Source organism: Portunus trituberculatus, chromosome 19 (genome assembly GCF_017591435.1).
Source record: "Portunus trituberculatus isolate SZX2019 chromosome 19, ASM1759143v1, whole genome shotgun sequence".
Lineage (NCBI taxonomy): Eukaryota > Metazoa > Arthropoda > Malacostraca > Decapoda > Portunidae > Portunus > Portunus trituberculatus.
This window is the reverse complement of record NC_059273.1, coordinates 19,688,025-19,705,963: the sequence shown is the minus strand read 5'-3', so window position 1 is coordinate 19,705,963 and position 17,939 is coordinate 19,688,025. Positions and strand designations below refer to the sequence as shown.

General features: G+C 38.7%; 1 protein-coding gene across 4 annotated transcripts in view; it reads right to left on the bottom strand.

Annotated features, from left to right (window-relative positions):
• Positions 1-17,483, bottom strand: part of LOC123506333 (UDP-glucose 4-epimerase-like) — a 42,789-nt gene extending 25,306 nt beyond the window's left edge. For 2 of the 4 annotated variants that reach the window (XM_045258307.1, XM_045258306.1), the window contains exons 1-6: positions 17,326-17,483; positions 4,299-4,527; positions 4,070-4,183; positions 2,491-2,667; positions 2,202-2,382; positions 1,821-1,909 (exon numbers count right to left, since the gene is read on the bottom strand). In XM_045258307.1, coding sequence (XP_045114242.1) covers positions 1,821-1,909; positions 2,202-2,382; positions 2,491-2,667; positions 4,070-4,183; positions 4,299-4,523 — 786 coding nt within the window. In that variant the 5' untranslated portion in view covers positions 4,524-4,527; positions 17,326-17,483. Of the gene's footprint in view, positions 1-1,820; positions 1,910-2,201; positions 2,383-2,490; positions 2,668-4,069; positions 4,184-4,298; positions 4,528-17,078; positions 17,216-17,325 lie in introns of those variants that run through there. The other 2 variants (XM_045258305.1, XM_045258304.1) reach the window with 2 other exon arrangements.
• Positions 17,484-17,939: the final 456 nt, after the last annotated feature.

Here is a 17,939-nt window from a genome sequence, read left to right as displayed (position 1 = left end):
TAATTATAGGCAATAATGTACAGGGGATACTGGACCTTAGTGATGAAGGTACAACTTGCAATAAGGAGTATATCCTTAATTCATTCCCACCTAAAACTTGTTATATTGTAAATCCTATACTACACAAAACTTCCATAGATGTCTCCATGCTATTTAATATAAAGCTATCTACACTGGACAAAGCACCTCTGCAACTGAATACAAGATAATAAAGTATTCTTTGATAAATACTTGGGTTTGTAATTCCCATACTGGTATACCATTATATACATCTTCCATACCTGCACAAACATCAAGTCAGGTTACTTAATATTAGCAGTCACACAGCTGTTCAGAATCACAAGATACCTTATACCATACCTGTCATATATATATATATATATATATATATATATATATATATATATATATATATATATATATATATATATATATATATATATATATATTTTTTTTTTTTTTTTTTTTTTTTTTTTTCTTTTCCAAGCTTTTCCCTTTACTGAGTTATCTGAACCACACACATACTTCATACTTGACTATAAGAAAATTAAGTACTTCTGAATGTTGGTTTCCAAGCTTGATCACTCTAGTCTTAAATGGATTTCTTGCCATAATGTCAATGGGGTTTCAGTCTGGCTAACAGCTAAGGTAGAGTGGGAATCAATAACTGTGCTTTGTCCACACCTTGGCATTTGCATGAATAAGTTTTATATGCTTTAAAGAACAAGATATTAAAATATTGGCAAACTTTGGTTGCATTTTCTCCATTTCCAAAATTATTGCTTGGTACTTTGCAATACTGAATATGAATACATCAGTTAATAAAGAATTTGAAAAGATAAAGACTACCACTGAAAAAGAAATGTAATCTACAAGAGTAAAAGTTAATTATTACTGCAACTAATAAAGACAAGTACTATCTACTTTATCAACTACTACTTCAGTCAAGTGAATGGAATTGGCAACTGTATGTACAACTTAATGTGAGATCATATTATTAGTTATAATATTTTTTTTAGTCTTGTATGAAATCATAATATTTAGTTTCAAGCCTTCAAGTGGTCATGCTTTATACAATACATATTTCAAAGGAAATGTAAGCAGGAGAAACAAGATAAAGTACTACTTTATACACTGAAAATAAAATAAAAGACCAGCCAGAGATATAGTGAGTTCCTGTGATATCAAACCAGCACTATGAAGCTGAATCCTGTTTAAACTGAAAGACAAGATGAGAGACATTGTAAACACAAAACTTGGTTATTTAAGATTTACTCTTACAAGTTTTGCACATGTACCCAGATTGCCAAGTAACAGTCTGTCGTACTAAAGGAAATACCAGAAGATGGGTAATACCATCACAGCAGCAGTTTTAATGATATGGACAAGGAACACCCAGATACTGGGTGAAGCCCAGGCTCAATCATTAGGTGTACATAATCACAAGTCACTCCTCACATCAAGACTACATTCCAGATCATATAGTTCTTGCTCATTTATGTTGCTTTCATTTTCAACATGCCTGGTCAAAAAGTTGTCTAAAACAGACTCATCATAAGCATTAAATTCAAAGTACACAAGATGGAGGTAAGTGGCTTACCAGTTTCTCCTACAAAAAACAGTCAGAAGCTGGATATGAAATATTATTCACCTAGCTAGCCTTTCACAACAAAACAGGATTCAACTGTACTTTGGAAATTTTAAGTAGATTTTCTACATCAATGGTATTGTTCATCATATGCAAAGTTAACTAAAACCAATGCAGAATGAAGCAGAATTTTATTCAATATCATGCAGGATGACAACAAACACAATCTGACCTTGAATCTGAGATGCTCCTGGTCCAGCTTGGAGAGGGCAGATACATGGCCTGAGGCTAGATCCATCACATGTATGTAGTCACGCACACCTGCCACACACACACACACGCAGGGGTCACTATTAGTTACACACTGATTGTCAGTAACAGCACCAGTAGCAGCTGCACCAGTGGCTTACTGATGTTTACAATGTTAATTTTTGAATCTTGAAGGCCTCTCAATATAGTTAATTAAGCTTTGAGACATTACAGACAAAGCAAAGTAGTAAAGCATGTATTTAGATATTCAACTCGGGGAATAAAACAATACTAAAACACCCTTTACTAATATCAAGTTTAAACACTAGAAAATGAAATTCCTTCTATCACACTTTAAGCTCACCTGTGCCATCTGGGGTGTCATAATCACTGCCAAATATTGTCAAGTTGGGTTTCTTGCCAATAGCCACCTGGCCTATGTATGGCATCAAGTTTGTGAAGTTCTTTGTAGGGTCTTCACCCAGACGGCCTGATGGGTGGGCCCCTACAGGGTTGAAATACCTTAGGGCTATGATGTTCCATTTCTGTTGGTAGATTTCAGCAATAGAAATATTTCTATATGGTATCAAGTACTCTAAAGTGTCTTTACAATTAATACAAAACATGGAGTAGTAAAAGTCATTAACACCAACCTCCTCAGCACGGGAGAGATCCTTAAGCATTTCTTCAATAAGGTACTTGGTACGACCATACACATTGGTAACTGCTCCTGTGGGATGATCCTCTGTGATAGGCAAGTGTTCTGGGTCCCCATACACAGTGCACGAGGAAGAAAACACCATCTGGTACACATTGCTGGCCTTCATTGCCTTGAAGAAAAATTATACAGTGAAATAGTACAAGTGCTAAGGAGGATTGCATGCCAGATTGGGCAATTTGGTAAGCTGAGCCACCAAATATCTTGGCAGAGCCCTGCACTACACTCACCTAACTCATGTAATTAAAATTTTGTTACTGTAATTTCATATCCATTCATTATTTGATAATATGTTTGACCTTATGCAACCATTCTTGCCCAGTAACTCAAATTGACAATTTCCAATCAAATACTTTTGTTTCCATAATGTACTGTATAACAGAGTTATTAGCCATAAGGTGTTTCTAATAGCATACTGCCTACCATTTATCATACTTGCATTAGTACATTTCATATCTATAATGTGTCCGGTTAAAGAAACACTGATGACTTTTTTTTTTTTTTTTTTTTTTATTCCACATATCCTGTAAAGTAATTCCATTGTTTGTTTTCATGGATACAGCAATGTTTTTCATAGCATACAATTTTTTCTTAAACATTAATATGCATGTAGAAAGAATGAGGGAAGAGAAAAGAGACTACTTTCAGTTGCATTAGACACTTGTTTCAGTGAGGAAAATAAGATGAGGATTAGTAGAGGAGAAGTAGCATTCTACAGATTGAAAATTAGATCTAAGACCATAAAGGTTACAAAAAAAAAGTTCATGGAAAAAAAGTTGAGGGGGGTGTCAAGGTCAATATTGGAAGAGGAGTCTGACCTGAGGGCATTTATGGTCATGTCCCCAGAAGCAGACTACAAGGCTGGTGTTGGAGTCACCATACCTAATTTGAAATTTTGAGTGAAAGGTGTGTGTACTATTAGGTATATGTAGTTTTGTGTGAAGGAAGAGTTGTCTTTAGAGGAAAGTAATGTGAGGATTGAAATAATTTTTAAAGAAATGTGTGTCAGGAAGCAAAACATATAAAAGTGCATTGATGGTTATTGAGAAAGATATATATGAGGTTAATATGAAATATGAAGTAAAAAATCATGAGGTTAAGGTCTTATATATAGGAAGCAGCAGAAATGTTCTACTTCTTCCTATATATAAGACCTTAACTTCATGATTTTTTTTATTCCTTCTCATATATAATCATCCCAATAATCATCAATTCACTTTTTATGTTTTCCTTCCTGACATATATTTCCTCACAAGTTATTGCAATCCTAAGTAAAAGTAATTTTCATATATGGGTAACTGGAATGAAAGGAGGAAATTGTAACGATTGTCAGTGGAAAAAGACAATGAAAAAAAGTGGTGCTTGTATATTTACCAGCGATATATTGAACATCTTATGTATGGATATCATTTTTGTTGAGTAAATGTAGAAAATCTCCCTTGAGTTTTACAACCAGTAACCAGAAAAAATTGTGCAATGCCACGCAATGCTTGGAGTATGACAAATATACTTACCTCAATAAGATTGATGGTACCAATCACATTATTTTTGTAATAAATCAAAGGGAACTGCATGGACTCCCCAACAGCCTTCATGGCAGCAAAATGAATAACATAGTCAATCTTGTGCTGCAATAAGAAAAAAACACGTCAATATCTGTTCTGTTCATTGTGGAGGAACAGGATATACATTTCAAGTGTTTGTAATACCCAAAAGTCTTTATATATTTTAGCTTTATATTACCTTGGCAAATATTTTGTGCACAGTCTCGCCATCAAGAAGATCACACTCATAGAAGGTGACTTTCTTGCCAGTTATCTCCTCAACCCTTCTGAGTGCTCCAGAACGGCTGTTGGTGAGGTTGTCAATGGTAATGACTTCATATCCTTCATTCAGCAGGTCAACAATGCAGTGGGACCCAATGTAGCCTGTGCCACCCGTCACAAACACAGTCTTCTGCTTTGACATCTTGCTGATAAGAGAAAATAAGACACTTAGTTGTAAGTGACAGTAAAGTAGCCCACACAAGATAACACACACACACACACACACACACACACACACACACACACCCGGTAGCTCAGTGGTTAGAGCTCTGGCTTCACAAGCCAGAGGACCGGGTTCGATTCCCCGGCCGGGTGGAGATATTTGGGTGTGTCTCCTTTCACGTATAGCCCCTGTTCACCTAGCAGTGAGTAGGTACGGGATGTAAATCGAGGAGTTGTGACCTTGTTGTCCCGGTGTGTGGTGTGTGCCTGGTCTCAGGCCTATCCGAAGATCGGAAATAATGAGCTCTGAGCTCGTTCCGTAGGATAACGTTTGGCAGTCTTGTCAGAGACTGCAGCAGATCAAACAGTGAAACACACACAGACACACACGCACACACACACACACAACCGGTAAGCCATATTGATATAATTTTCAGAGACATATAATTTGCTAAGGAATATTGGATTAGCATTTCACTACATGGACAAAGAAATGAAGAAGAAATTGATAAGTACTATAATAAGACCCAGATTGGAATATGCAGGAGTTGTGTGGACTCCCCATAAACAGAAACACATAAGGAAGTTGGAGAGATTACAAAAAATGGCTACAAGAATGGTTCCAAAATTTAAAGGGATGACATATGAGGAGAGACTAAAGGCTATGGATTTACCAACCCTGGAACAGAGAAGGGAGAGAGGGGATCTGATACAAGTTTATAAATTGATTAACGGAATGGATGAAGTGGATAATGAGAAACTGATCCTGAGAGAAGAATATGACATTCAAAGCACAAGATCACTTAGTAAAAAACTGAGGAAGGGAAGACGTCTGAGAGATGTTAAAAAATACAGTTTCCTGCAAAGATGTGTTGAGACTTGGGACAGTTTGAGTGAGGAAGTGTCAGCAAAGAGTGTGCATAGTTTTAAAGAAAAACTGGATAAGTGTAGATATGGAGACGGGGCCGCACGAGCATAAAGCCCAGGCCCTGTAAAACTACAACTAGGTAAATACTTAATATAGTATACATACTGATTTTTTTGTGTAGGACAGGAAACAGCCAAGGGCAACAAAAAAATGTGATAAAAAAAAAAGGTCCACCAAGTCTTAATGGCAGACTGCTTGTCAACCCATTCATATACCATTAATATTTTCCCTTTTGTAATGAAAAATAAATTGTTCTAGTTGTGTGTGTGTGTGTGTGTGTGTGTGTGTGTGTGTGTGTGTGTGTGTATTTACCTAGTTGTAGTTTTACAGGGCCTGGGCTTTATGCTCGTGTGGTCCCGTCTCCATATCTACACTTATCCAATTTTTCTTTAAAACTATGTACACTCTTTGCTGACACCACTTCCTCACTCAAACTGTTCCAAGTCTCAACACATCTTTGCAGGAAACAAAATTTTTTAACATCTCTCAGACATCGTCCCTTCCTTAATTTCTTACTATGCGATCTTGTGCTTCTAAAGTCATATTCTTCTCTCAGGATCAGTTTCTCATTATCCACTTCATCCATTCCGTTAATCAATTTATAAACATGTATCAGATCCCCTCTCTCTCTTCTCTGCTCCAAGGTTGTGTGTGTGTGTGTGTGTGTGTGTGTATTTACCTAATTGTATTTACCTAATTGTAACATACGGGAAAAGAGCTATGCTCGTGTTGTCCCGTCTCCATATCTATTAATGTCCAGCTTTTTCTTAAAATCATGAATATTCCTTGCGTTGACCACTTCCACGTCTAAACTATTCCATGCTTCCACCCTTCTATGAGGGAAGCTATATTTTTTCACATCTCTCCTATAAGTGGCCATTTTAGTTTTTTCCCATGCCCTCTCGACATTCTTCCATTCCACATACACAGATCTTCCCTATCCATTTTTCCATGCCAATCATCACTCTGTATATTGCTATCAGGTCTCCCCTTTCTCTTCTGTTTTCCAGGGTTGGAAGTTGCATTCTTTTCAGTCTGTCTTCATAAGTCAAATCTCTTAAGTCAGGCACCATTTTCGTTGCAGCCCTCTGTACTTTCTCTAGTTTCCTTATGTGTTTCTTTAAGTTCGAGCCCACTGTATTGTTGCATATTCAAGCCTCGGTCTTATCATTGCAGTAATTATTTTCTTCATCATTTCTTCATCTAGATATACGAACGCCACTCTTATGTTCCTCAATAAGTTCAATACTTCTCCAATTATTTTGTTTATATGTCTCTCTGGCGATAGGTCATTGGTAATTGTCACCCCAAGGTCTTTTTCTTCATGACTGGTTTTATGTCTTCATTTCCTATCTTGTACATACTCCTGATTCTTCTTTCACTCTTGCCAAACTCTATTTTCTTGCATTTTGTCGTGTTGAACTCCATTTGCCATGTACAGCTCCATTTCCATATTCTGTCCAAGTCTTCCTGGAGTAGTTCGCAATCTTTGTCACATCTCACTTTTCTTAACAATTTTGCATCGTCTGCAAATAGGCTCACATAACTGGACACCCCATCCACCATGTCATTTATGTAGACTGCGAACATTACTGGTGCCAACACTGATCCCTGTGGAACTCCACTCTCCACCAATCCCCATTCTGATGGTCTGTCCTTAATTATTGTTCTCATTTCTCTTCCTACCAAAAGTCTTCCATCCATTTTAGTAAACTGCCATGCACTCCTCCTACCATTTCAAGTTTCCAGATCAGTCTCTGGTGTGGTACCTTATCAAAGGCCTTTTTTAAATCCAGATATATTCCATCAGCCCAACCATCTCTTTCCTGTATTACATCTATCACCCTCGAATAGTAACATATCAGGTTTGTCGTGCATGAACGCCCTTTCTAAAACCAAATTGACACTCACAAAGTATGTCATTTTTCTCCAAGAAGTCTGTCCATCTATTCTTCACCACCCTCTCACACATCTTAGCTACCACACTTGTAAGTGACACTGGTCTATAGTTCAATGGGTCTCTCTTGTTACCTGATTTATAGATTGGGACAATGTTAGCTCTTTTCCAGTCTTGGGGCACTACACCTTCCCTTAATGAGGCATCAATTACTTCACAAACTTTTTCTGCCAATTGCTCCCTGCATTCTCTTAAAATCCATCCTGATACCCCATCAGGTCCCACAGCTTTTCTCACTTCTAAACTCCCCATCATGTTCTTGATCTCCTCCACAGTTACTTGAAACTCCTTCATAATCCCTTTCTGTTCCATTACCAGTGGTTTGTCAAAAGCAGTCTCCTTTGTGAATACCTTCCGAAAGCATCCATTCATAGCCTCTGCCATTTCCTGGGATCTTCACTGCATACTCCATTTACTTCTAAACTTTCAATACTTTCTCTATTTTTGATGTTGTTGTTCACATGTCTGTAAAAAGCCTTGGTTGGTCTTTACATTTATCAATTATATCCTTTTCTTGTTTCTTTCTTTCTTCTCTTCTAATCAACACATATTCATTTCTTGCTCTTTTGTAACTTTCCCACTGCTTAATCCGTCTTTTCCTTCTCCACCTCTTCCATGCATCCTCTTTTCTTGTTCTAGCCTTTTCACATCTATCGTTAAACCAGTCCTGCTTTCCAACTTCTCTATGTTGTCTTATTGGTACAAATTTTTCTCACCTTCTTTGTATATTTTTATAAATTCCTTCCACTTTTCATTTGCTCCTTAGCACTCTTGAATTTCATCCAATTTGTCTCTTGAAAGAATTTCTTTAGGTTTCCAAAATCTGTCTTGGCATAATTCCATCTTCCCACTTTATATTCTTCATTTCTTCTAGATTTCTCTTCGTCTATCACCTTGAACTCCAAAACTGCATGATCACTCTTTGCTAAAGGGCACTCCACCCTCATCTCCTCAATGACCATTGGCTCTGTACTAAAGACCAAGTCCAGTCTTGACGATGCTCCTCTCCTCCAAACCTAGTATCTTCTTTGACCCACTGAGTTAACACATTTTCCATTGCCAGTGTCAATAGTGTATTTCCCATGTTGTCTCTGATCCTTCCATTGACCAGTCCTCCCAACACACCTCTTTACAATTAAAATCTCCCATCATTATAGTTCGTTCACAGCCACCCAACATTTCTTCCAGACATGTTCCTGTATCACTTATCATTTCTTCATATTCCTGTACTGACCATGCATTTGTCTTAGGTGGTACGTACACCACTATGTAGTGCCTCTTTTTTCCTTCATTAGTTTCTGCTCTGATCTTTAGCACTTCTGCCTTTCCCATACCTTTTTCACTTGATCCACCTTTATATCTTTTTTAACCAGCAACATCACTCCTCCTCCCATCTTACCTACTCTATTTCTTTTCCAAACGTTATATTTCCCTTCTCCAACCATCATCAGGTCTTCTCCCTCTCTCAGTTTTGTTTCAGTAAGACCCACAATATCTGGGTTCTTGTCCCTCAAGTAATCGTTGAGTTCTAAAATCCCCGATATCACTCCATTTATGTTGGAATACATTACATTTCGCTCATATGTAAGTTTCTTTAGTCCTTTCTTGCTGTACTTTTCTGGGTTATGAACCACTTCCTCAGTCTCATATGTGTGTGTGTGTGTGTGTGTGTGTGTGTGTGTGTGTGTGTGTGTGTGTGTGTGTGTGTGTGTGTGTGTGTATTTACCTAGTTGTATTTACCTAGTTGTAGTTTTACAGGGCCTGGGCTTTATGCTCGTGTGGTCCCGTCTCCATATCTACACTTATCCAATTTTTCTTTAAAACTATGTACACTCTTTGCTGATACCACTTCCTCACTCAAACTGTTCCAAGTCTCAACACATCTTTGCGGAAACTAAATTTTTAACATCTCTCAGACATCGTCCCTTCCTTAGTTTCTTACTATGCGATCTTGTGCTTCTAAAGTCATATTCTTCTCTCAGGATCAGTTTCTCATTATCCACTTCATCCATTCCGTTAATCAATTTATAAACTTGTATCAGATCCCTCTCTCTTCTCTGCTCCAAGGTTGGTAGATCCATTGCCTTTAGTCTCTCCTCATATGCCATCCCTTTAAATTCTGGAACCATTCTTGTAGCCATTTTTGTAGTCTCTCTAATTTTCTTATGTGTTTCTTTTTATGGGGAGTCCACACAACTCCTGCATATTCCAATCTAGGTCTTATTTTAGTACTTATCAATTTCTTCATCATTTCCTTGTCCATATAGTGAAATGCTACTCCAATATTCCTTAGGAAATTATACGTCTCTGAAAATTCTATCAATATGGCTAACCGGTTGATTATTTTCTTCCATTGTCACTCCCAAGTCCTTTTCCTTTTTTACTTTTTCTAGTGTGTGTTTTTTTTTGGGGGGAATCCAGCAAGTTTGTGATGCTTTTGAACACACATTTACACAAAGTGAAGGTGTGGGGTGGCTGTGTGATGTCACTAATGTGGCATGTATCCTCATCCTACTATCTCACTTCTCCTTAGATCAGTGTTCTTCAATGCATGGAATCAGTTTCCATCACAAGTAAAGGTACAATACAACAGATGTACGGGGTTGTAAAGGACTCTGGTCATGTTTCCTTCAGTCATAACAAAATTATGCAAAAGAAAACATCCTTTATTCTAATCTATTATTTTTTCAATACATACTGCTACTTCTCAACTACATTTCTTTGTATTATAAGCTTATTCTTCAGGAAAACAATGAGAATTATAATTGGCTAAAAACTACAAGATTGTGGTGCAGATTATACTGTGTATCATCTTGGCTAGTTGTGGACTGCACTCCAAGATCCAGCTCCACACACTATCAGGTATCATTGCTTTCCTTACATCCAGCTTGCCCAACATATCCTTAACTACTACTGTTGATGGTACAACCTCTTTCAGACCACTCCCATTTTCTATCGTTATTCTTTCTAGCTATAATCCTTTCCTTAATATGAGAGAGAGAGAGAGAGAGAGAGAGAGAGAGAGAGAGAGAGAGAGAGAGAGAGAGAGAGAGAGAGAGAGAGAGAGAGAGAGAGAGAGAGAGAGAGAGAGAGAGAGAGAGAGAGAATTATATACCAGTAAAATACAGCAACAATAGAATAGACATACTGGACATTTGCAGGGTAAGGAGTGAGGAGCTGTTTAGGATATTTAAGGAGGCTTTGGCTAAAATTAGAAATAAGGATGCAACCTCTGTGGTATGCAGTATGTTGCCAAGGAGGGGACTGGGAGGTGAATGGCTGTCCAGGGCTATTACATTAAATTGCAGACTTGCAGATCACTGCAAGACCAATAGATGGGCGTTCATCGATAACTGGGACCTCTTTTACGGCAAACACGCCTTGTATGCCAGGGATGGAGTCCATTTATCACGCCAAGGTGTTCGAGTTTTGGCTGGAACACTTGAAGGTGAGTTAAATACACTCCAGGGCTTTTTTCAAGGGACAGGAAAGGGAAGGGGTATCAGTGACCCATAGGCAGGAAGGAATAGTCAAAGCTAGAAAAGTAACCAGCTTAGTAAATGTGAAGAATAGTTTAAAAGTGTATTATACAAACTGTAGGAGTATTTTAAATAAGATAGATTTGCTGAGAGGAGCAGCTTGTGTTGAAAATTTTGATATAATTACTTTAACAGAAACCTGGTTAGATATGTCAGGGAGGGTATTTGATCAGGTGGTGAAAATTGATGGTTATACACTTTTTCATAAGGACAGGGAAAACAGAAGAGGGGGAGGAGTGGCCTTGTACGTCAAGGACACAATGTAATGTTGCATAAACAGCAGAATTAAGACAGACAGCAAAACAGAGTCTCTATGGGTAGATATTAAGGATAGGTCTCAATCAGTAGTAATGGGTTTAGTATACAGACCACCAAATGCTTCAGACCAAATAAACTCTTCCCTATGGGAGGAATAGAGCAGCCAGGTACAGTAAGGTATGTACTTGATGGTGGGTAACAGGGAAGCAGATGAGTTCATTAAGGTCATACAGGATAATTTTTTAAAGCAAGTCATTTTAGAACCCACACGGGGAAATAATATTCTAGATTTAATTCTGACAAACAGGGAGGAGGCAGTTACACAGGTGGAGGTTGGAGGCCATTTAGGTAACAGCGATCACAAAGAAATAAGGTATACATTGAAATGGCATGAAACTTTTAAAAAACAAAACAAAAGAAGAGTATCCGACTTCAGAAAGGCTAATTTCGACGGATTAAGGGAGTATTTACAAATCGCTTGGCAGGGGCAAGGCAGATCTAGACAGGTAGAAGGAAGGACCAGAGAAGGGGGGGAGGTGTGAAGTCAGGATGGTGTGGAAAGAGAGTGAGGCAGAAGGGGAAGCTAGATTAGATCATGGGAGGAATCCTGGTCAGCTGAGGATTAGTGAGAGCTATACTGAGTTCCTACATAAAATATGAGATGGTCAGATAGCCAACATTCCATATAAAACAATAGAATCACGAAGCAACGATCCTAAGTGGATGACAGACAGATTAAAGCAATGCATAGGGCAAAAAAGGAATATATTTAAGAGGCTAAAGGCAGGAGATGAAGCTTTAAGGCCACTATACTATGAATTAGTAAGATCAATTAAGAGGTTAACAAAGAAAGCTAAAAGTGAATACGAGTTGAGGGTAGCCAGCCAAGCAAAGACGGACCCTAAGGGATTTTTTCAGTTATATAAGATGAAAAGCAGAGAAGAAATAGGTCCCGTAAGGACAACAAATGGGGAAATGGCTAGTTCTGTGGAAGATTAGTAGAATTATGAATGAGTATCTTTTAACTGTCTTCACCCAAGAGAACACACAGGAAATCCCAGATAGCGAAGAGGTATTTAGGGCAGAGGATAGTGAAAAGTTGACAGATATCCTTATAACTAAGGCGATGGTAGAACAGGAGATAGATAAACTAAAGAAATTCAAGTCACCGGGACCTGATGAAGTATATCCAAGGGTTCTAAAGAAATGCAAGGACGTCATAAGCGAGCCTTTGGCGGCACTTTTTAGGATGTCACTGGAGTCAGGTGAGGTACCGATAATGTGGAGTGAAGCTAATGTGGTTCCCATATTTAAGAAGGGAGATAAAACCCTAATGTCTAATTACAGGCCTGTCAGCTTAACTTCAGTTGTGGGTAAATTAATGGAATCAGTAATAGTGAAAAACATTAGGGAACACCTAGACAAACACAGCTTGATAAATCACACACAACATGGATTTACGAAGGGAAAGTCGTATCTTACAAACTTCCTGAGCTTTTATAGTAGGGTTTATGAGGTGGCAGATAAAGGTGATAGTTATGACATTCTATACTTAGATTTCAGTAAAGCCTTTGACAAATTACCTCACCAGAGGCTCTTAAAAAGTTTAAAGCACACGGTATAGAGGGCAGAATAGTTATTAGGCTGGATTAAAGGGTGGTTAGACGACAAAAGGTAGTAATTAATGGATCGAATTCTGAGAGGGGAGAATTAGTTAGTGGGGTGCCACAGGGCTCAGTTTTAGGGCCATTATTATTTCTAATATATATCAATGACTTGGATAGTGGAATTAATAGTGATATCAGTAAATTTGTAGACGACACAAAGATAGGTAGATTAATTAGGTCCGATTCGGATGCCAAGGCTTTGTAGGCTGACTTGGATAGGATGAAAGAATGGACAGATAGATGGCTAATGCAGTTCAATATTAACAAGTGCAGGGTGCTGAGCGTGGGTAGAGATAATCCAAGCAATAGGTACACAATAGATAACGTGGCACTAGGAAGTTCCAAGTATGAGAAAGATTTAGGAGTCATAGTTAGCTCTGATCTCGGTACAAGGAAGCAATGTATTGAGGCCAGAAATAAGGCGAATAGAGTATTAGGTTTCATCTTTAGAAGTGTTAAAAGCAGGAGTCCTGAAGTAATACTAAAATTATACTTGGCGCTGGTCAGGCCACATCTTGACTATGCGGTACAATTCTGGTCCCCACATTACAGGAAGGACATAGCTCTGTTGGAGTCAGTGCAAAGGAGGATGACTAAAAGATACAGGGAATGAGGATATTCCCTATGAAGAGAGACTGAAAAAACTTAGTCTGCATTCCTTAGAGAGACGTAGGTTATGAGGAGACTTGATAGAAGTATTTAAGTGGTATAAGGGTTTTAACAGAGGGGACATGAATGTAGTTCTTAGGATCAGTAGCAGGGACAGAACCAGAAATAATGGGTTTAAACTTGAAAAATTCAGGTTTAGGAAAGAAATGGGAAGAAACTGGTTTTCAAACAGAGTGGTTGATGAGTGGAACAGTCTCAGTGGGCAAGTAGTCAGGGCTGAGTCAATAGGGAGCTTTAAAAGAAGGTTAGATAGATTCATGGATGGGGAAGATAGATGGAATTAGGTAGATTAAGCACACTGGGACTGCCTCGTATAGGTCTGGCGGCCTCTTGCAGCTTCCCTCCTCTTATGTTCTTATGATAATGAGGAATTATATAAAATCAAACTGGGTTGAGAAAAAAAAAAGTTTAAAGAACACTGTCTTAGATTTAGATGATCAGATTCAAGATAAAATTGTCAGCTTAATTCTGAAGGTAATCATGAATCGTGTAATGTGGGATGGGATTTATGCTTTTATCACCGTGTAGACACTTCGTTACGACACATGCACTTCAGATAGATAAGATAACCACTCCATTTTATCTTTCACACCTGATAAAATACTCCCAAGTATCTGCTTTCTAGCATTACCGGTATGATTACTTTCTTGGATTCAACACCAGTTAATAAAATTATTGTGGATAATGGCAGATCAAGCGGTTCCTCCTCCTCCCCGGCACTTCGCGCTCCTCTCATCACGAGGCACTTTTGTAGAATCCTTCGAAGTTTCGAACCTGAGTTGGTTACGATTCATAGCAAACGAAGCAGGACAACTCATGATCACGGCTGTACAAAAACGACAATTATGCATGATACGATGCATGTTTCAAATGTCTCTCGACTTCGCTTAAAACCTCTTACAACAGCGATCAAACTTTTTGAAGTGTTGAGTGCTGACCTCGGTGAGTTGAAGGTTGTGTGGATGCTTACGTGGCAGCTGACTGCTCGCATTTTTTTTTTTTTTATGAGTTGAAGGTTGTGTGGATGCTTACGTGGCAGCTGACTGCTCGCATTTTTTTTTTTTTTTTTTTTGTGTGTGTAATGGAATGTTTCATGAGAGATCAACCTCCGGAAATACCTCACACCCCAGCGCTACTCGTAGGAGGCTGACACGTCGTTACCTTGACCTTCACACGTCCGGGTACGATGAGGTTATGGAAGGCAGAGGACATTGGCATAAATCCTCGACCACATGTGTTACTATTTAAAATGTTCACAGTCTATTAGGTTATCTGTACTTTAATAACTTATCGCCAGGTACTATAATCCAAACAGTTCGTACGTCATAATGGATCCTTTAAATAGAATCTAGCAATGTAGTTTAACTTTTTCGTCGATTTGGGATTCATAGTTCAGTAACTGTTGTTAACCGTCCAATATCCCTGCAATGAATCAGCTGGTCCTACATGTGTGCTGGTCTTGATGGTGGCTAGCCACGTCCTTATGCTATAATAGTGAAGTGTTGGGTTGAGGTCCCAATACGGGGTTCCCTAACCGTAAAGGCGGGTTCATGTGTGTCAATATGCGACTGAAATTGCAGGTCGCTATAAGTATCCACAGATCCCATTTAGTCGGAACACGTTCACACATAGCGGCTGGTTGGCGAAAAGTGAATTTAAGCAAACAGTTACCCAACAAGATGTCTTACTTCGGTGATGATGCCAAAGCGGTAATAGACTATACACAACTGCGATCAAATTAAATCATCACAAGTATTCAATCCTCGCCAACAAGGAAACAGTTCTTGGAGAGTGGCAGCAAACTCAACGTTTATTTGCGTAAGTTTTTTTTTTATTTATCTATTTATTCACTTATTTACTAATCATTATTTATTTATTTATTTATTATTATTTTTTTTTTCCCTATAGAATTATTTTTTGTGGTCCTACATGTGCTCTTCTTCCCTCACCAACTCTAATATCTTCTCTACATCTGTACACCACCTTCCGAAATCTTTCTTCGTAACGTCACAACGTAAACAAAATCGCAAATCGACTGAACAAGACCAACATGTCAGTATTATTTTGCGACTGGTTTCTCCAGTCACTAGGCACCGACATTCAGTTGGAAACTATCGACTTGCAATTTCAGTCGCATATTGACACGTGTGAACTCGCCTTAATACTTCACGTGTTACGCCTTTCACATTTATCACATGCTGGAACTATTCGTACTCTAAAGGTATCTAAAAACTGGAAATCAAGGTTATTTATTCCTCTCAAAGACGAGTGTATTAATTAAAGCTCTCTTGTATAATCTTTTGTGCTTCGTAGCCTAGTATTTTTCAGCCTTGTATGTGTGAATCTTTCTAGAATAACTTTATTTATATATTTTCTTATTTTGACCCCGAAGAGCAGCGCGACCTTGAACGGTCTCGCGGTTCCCGGCGCATTCCTCAGTGTTCCATCTTCCCACGCCAACTGCGATCAGGGCGATGCCCTTGTCAGTCTCAGGCAAACACTTTCTTGTTGTTCAACAAACACTCCCACTAATTGGAAAAAGAAGGGAAAGAAACTTATATAAAACTGGATCTTTAAATTGCCAACGCTATTGTTGTATATGCACACAATTTATAATAAAAACGAAAACTAGCACATTAGCACAGTACATAGAGTGGACTTATTTTCTTTAACGCCTTTGTTTCTACCGGGCAGCCCTAGCCATGGTATGTGTACTCAAGCTCAGCCATGCAGACAGAGCAAACCTTCCACGGGTCAAGTCTCCCAGCCAGCCAGTCAGCCAGCCGAGCGCGGGGGTAATGACTTAGTAAAGAATAAAGCCTAAAAGTTCTCTCACAATCGTTGCCAACACACCAGTTTCTCGTCACAACCAGTCGTCACAGCAGGATATACTACAGGTGTGAGCCAAGAAGGGTAGTGATTCAAGGTTCTCACGCACCTCCTTTCTTTCAACTATATAGCGAAAGGAAAAACCAGTCCTGCGCCTAAACCATAATGCACATGACTGTCAAGGTCAACTTACATACGATGGCAATAGAGAATATATGATTTATAAGATGGTAATATATTCTTAAAATCGTATCTATCAAACTTCAAACTTATTTCCTTAAAACTATAACGATGTAACCTTTTGTCTTCATAACAACATTTTGGCCTGGCCAGTACGTCTCAATAATAATAATAATAATAATAATAATAATAAAAACTACTCTCTAAGGCAGACAACTGATCTTAGTGTTTATGGACTGCAAAATTCCATCCAGACTATAATTTATCTCAGAAAGATGATGACTGACAACCAACGGATACACGCCAGCGTATGTATAACTGGAAGCTGGCAGAATAGATGAATGGAACGGTCTAGTCACATTGTTAAATGAATGTTATACTCGTAAAAAAAATCAACTTTCGTTAACTTATTCTATTTGAAAATCAGCAAACCTTACCACCAAGTGTCATACCAAGATCCCCAAATACTCAGATTAATTCAACTAATATATCCAATTGCAATACAAACCTTAATACAGGACGCATGGTTTCACACTTCCTATCCTCTCAAAAGACCGTTTTCCAAGCAAGACTTCAAGCAATATAATCACAACTACGAGTCTACGATCACTCAATTACAACACACTACCTCTCCTATCCGCCTGCCAGGCCTCACTGTCGTGGTCTCTCCATAATCAACGGCTGGACTATTGATTGCCTTGACCTAGTCACATTTCCTCTTCCGTACGTCAGTAACATTAAGAACTTGAACTTACCTGAAGAATGCAGGCCCAAGGAAATAGCAGAGACGCTCTCCAACCGACGACCAGACGTGTGGACCGAATGTTGTTGACTGTCAGCGTCACTTGTTTCAGCAGTCGACACCCAAGGAACACCCCGTCGACTCCGCCCCGCACACCTGCGTCGTTTTCCTACACGCTGACTTGCACGTCATGCCCATTTTGATGACCACATATTCATCATTACAAGAATTTATTGCACAACCATAATCACAAAAAATGTCGAGAAAAATCATAGGGAGCATGATGTACGATGAATACAAAATCTAAAGGTTCCTTGATAATAAGAAAAAAAAAAAAAATCGTGAGAGCATTGAAACGCAGGCACGGCGCCACTTCGCGATGCAAGCTTTTTTTACAGCTCATTTTACTCTTCCTCCTCCTGAAATGGGTCATTTGAAAAAAAAGAACTCATGTTGGTATTATATGCTCTGATAATTTATCGATGGGAGCCTTATGGTGTGGAGCGGGTAGGTGTATAATCGAGGTCTGGTCTTGCTGACGTGTCCGGAGGGGGTCGTGGTTACCCTGAACCCACCGGAGCCTTAACTGCTCCCCCCCCCCTTTTCCCGCGCCCCAACACGCACATT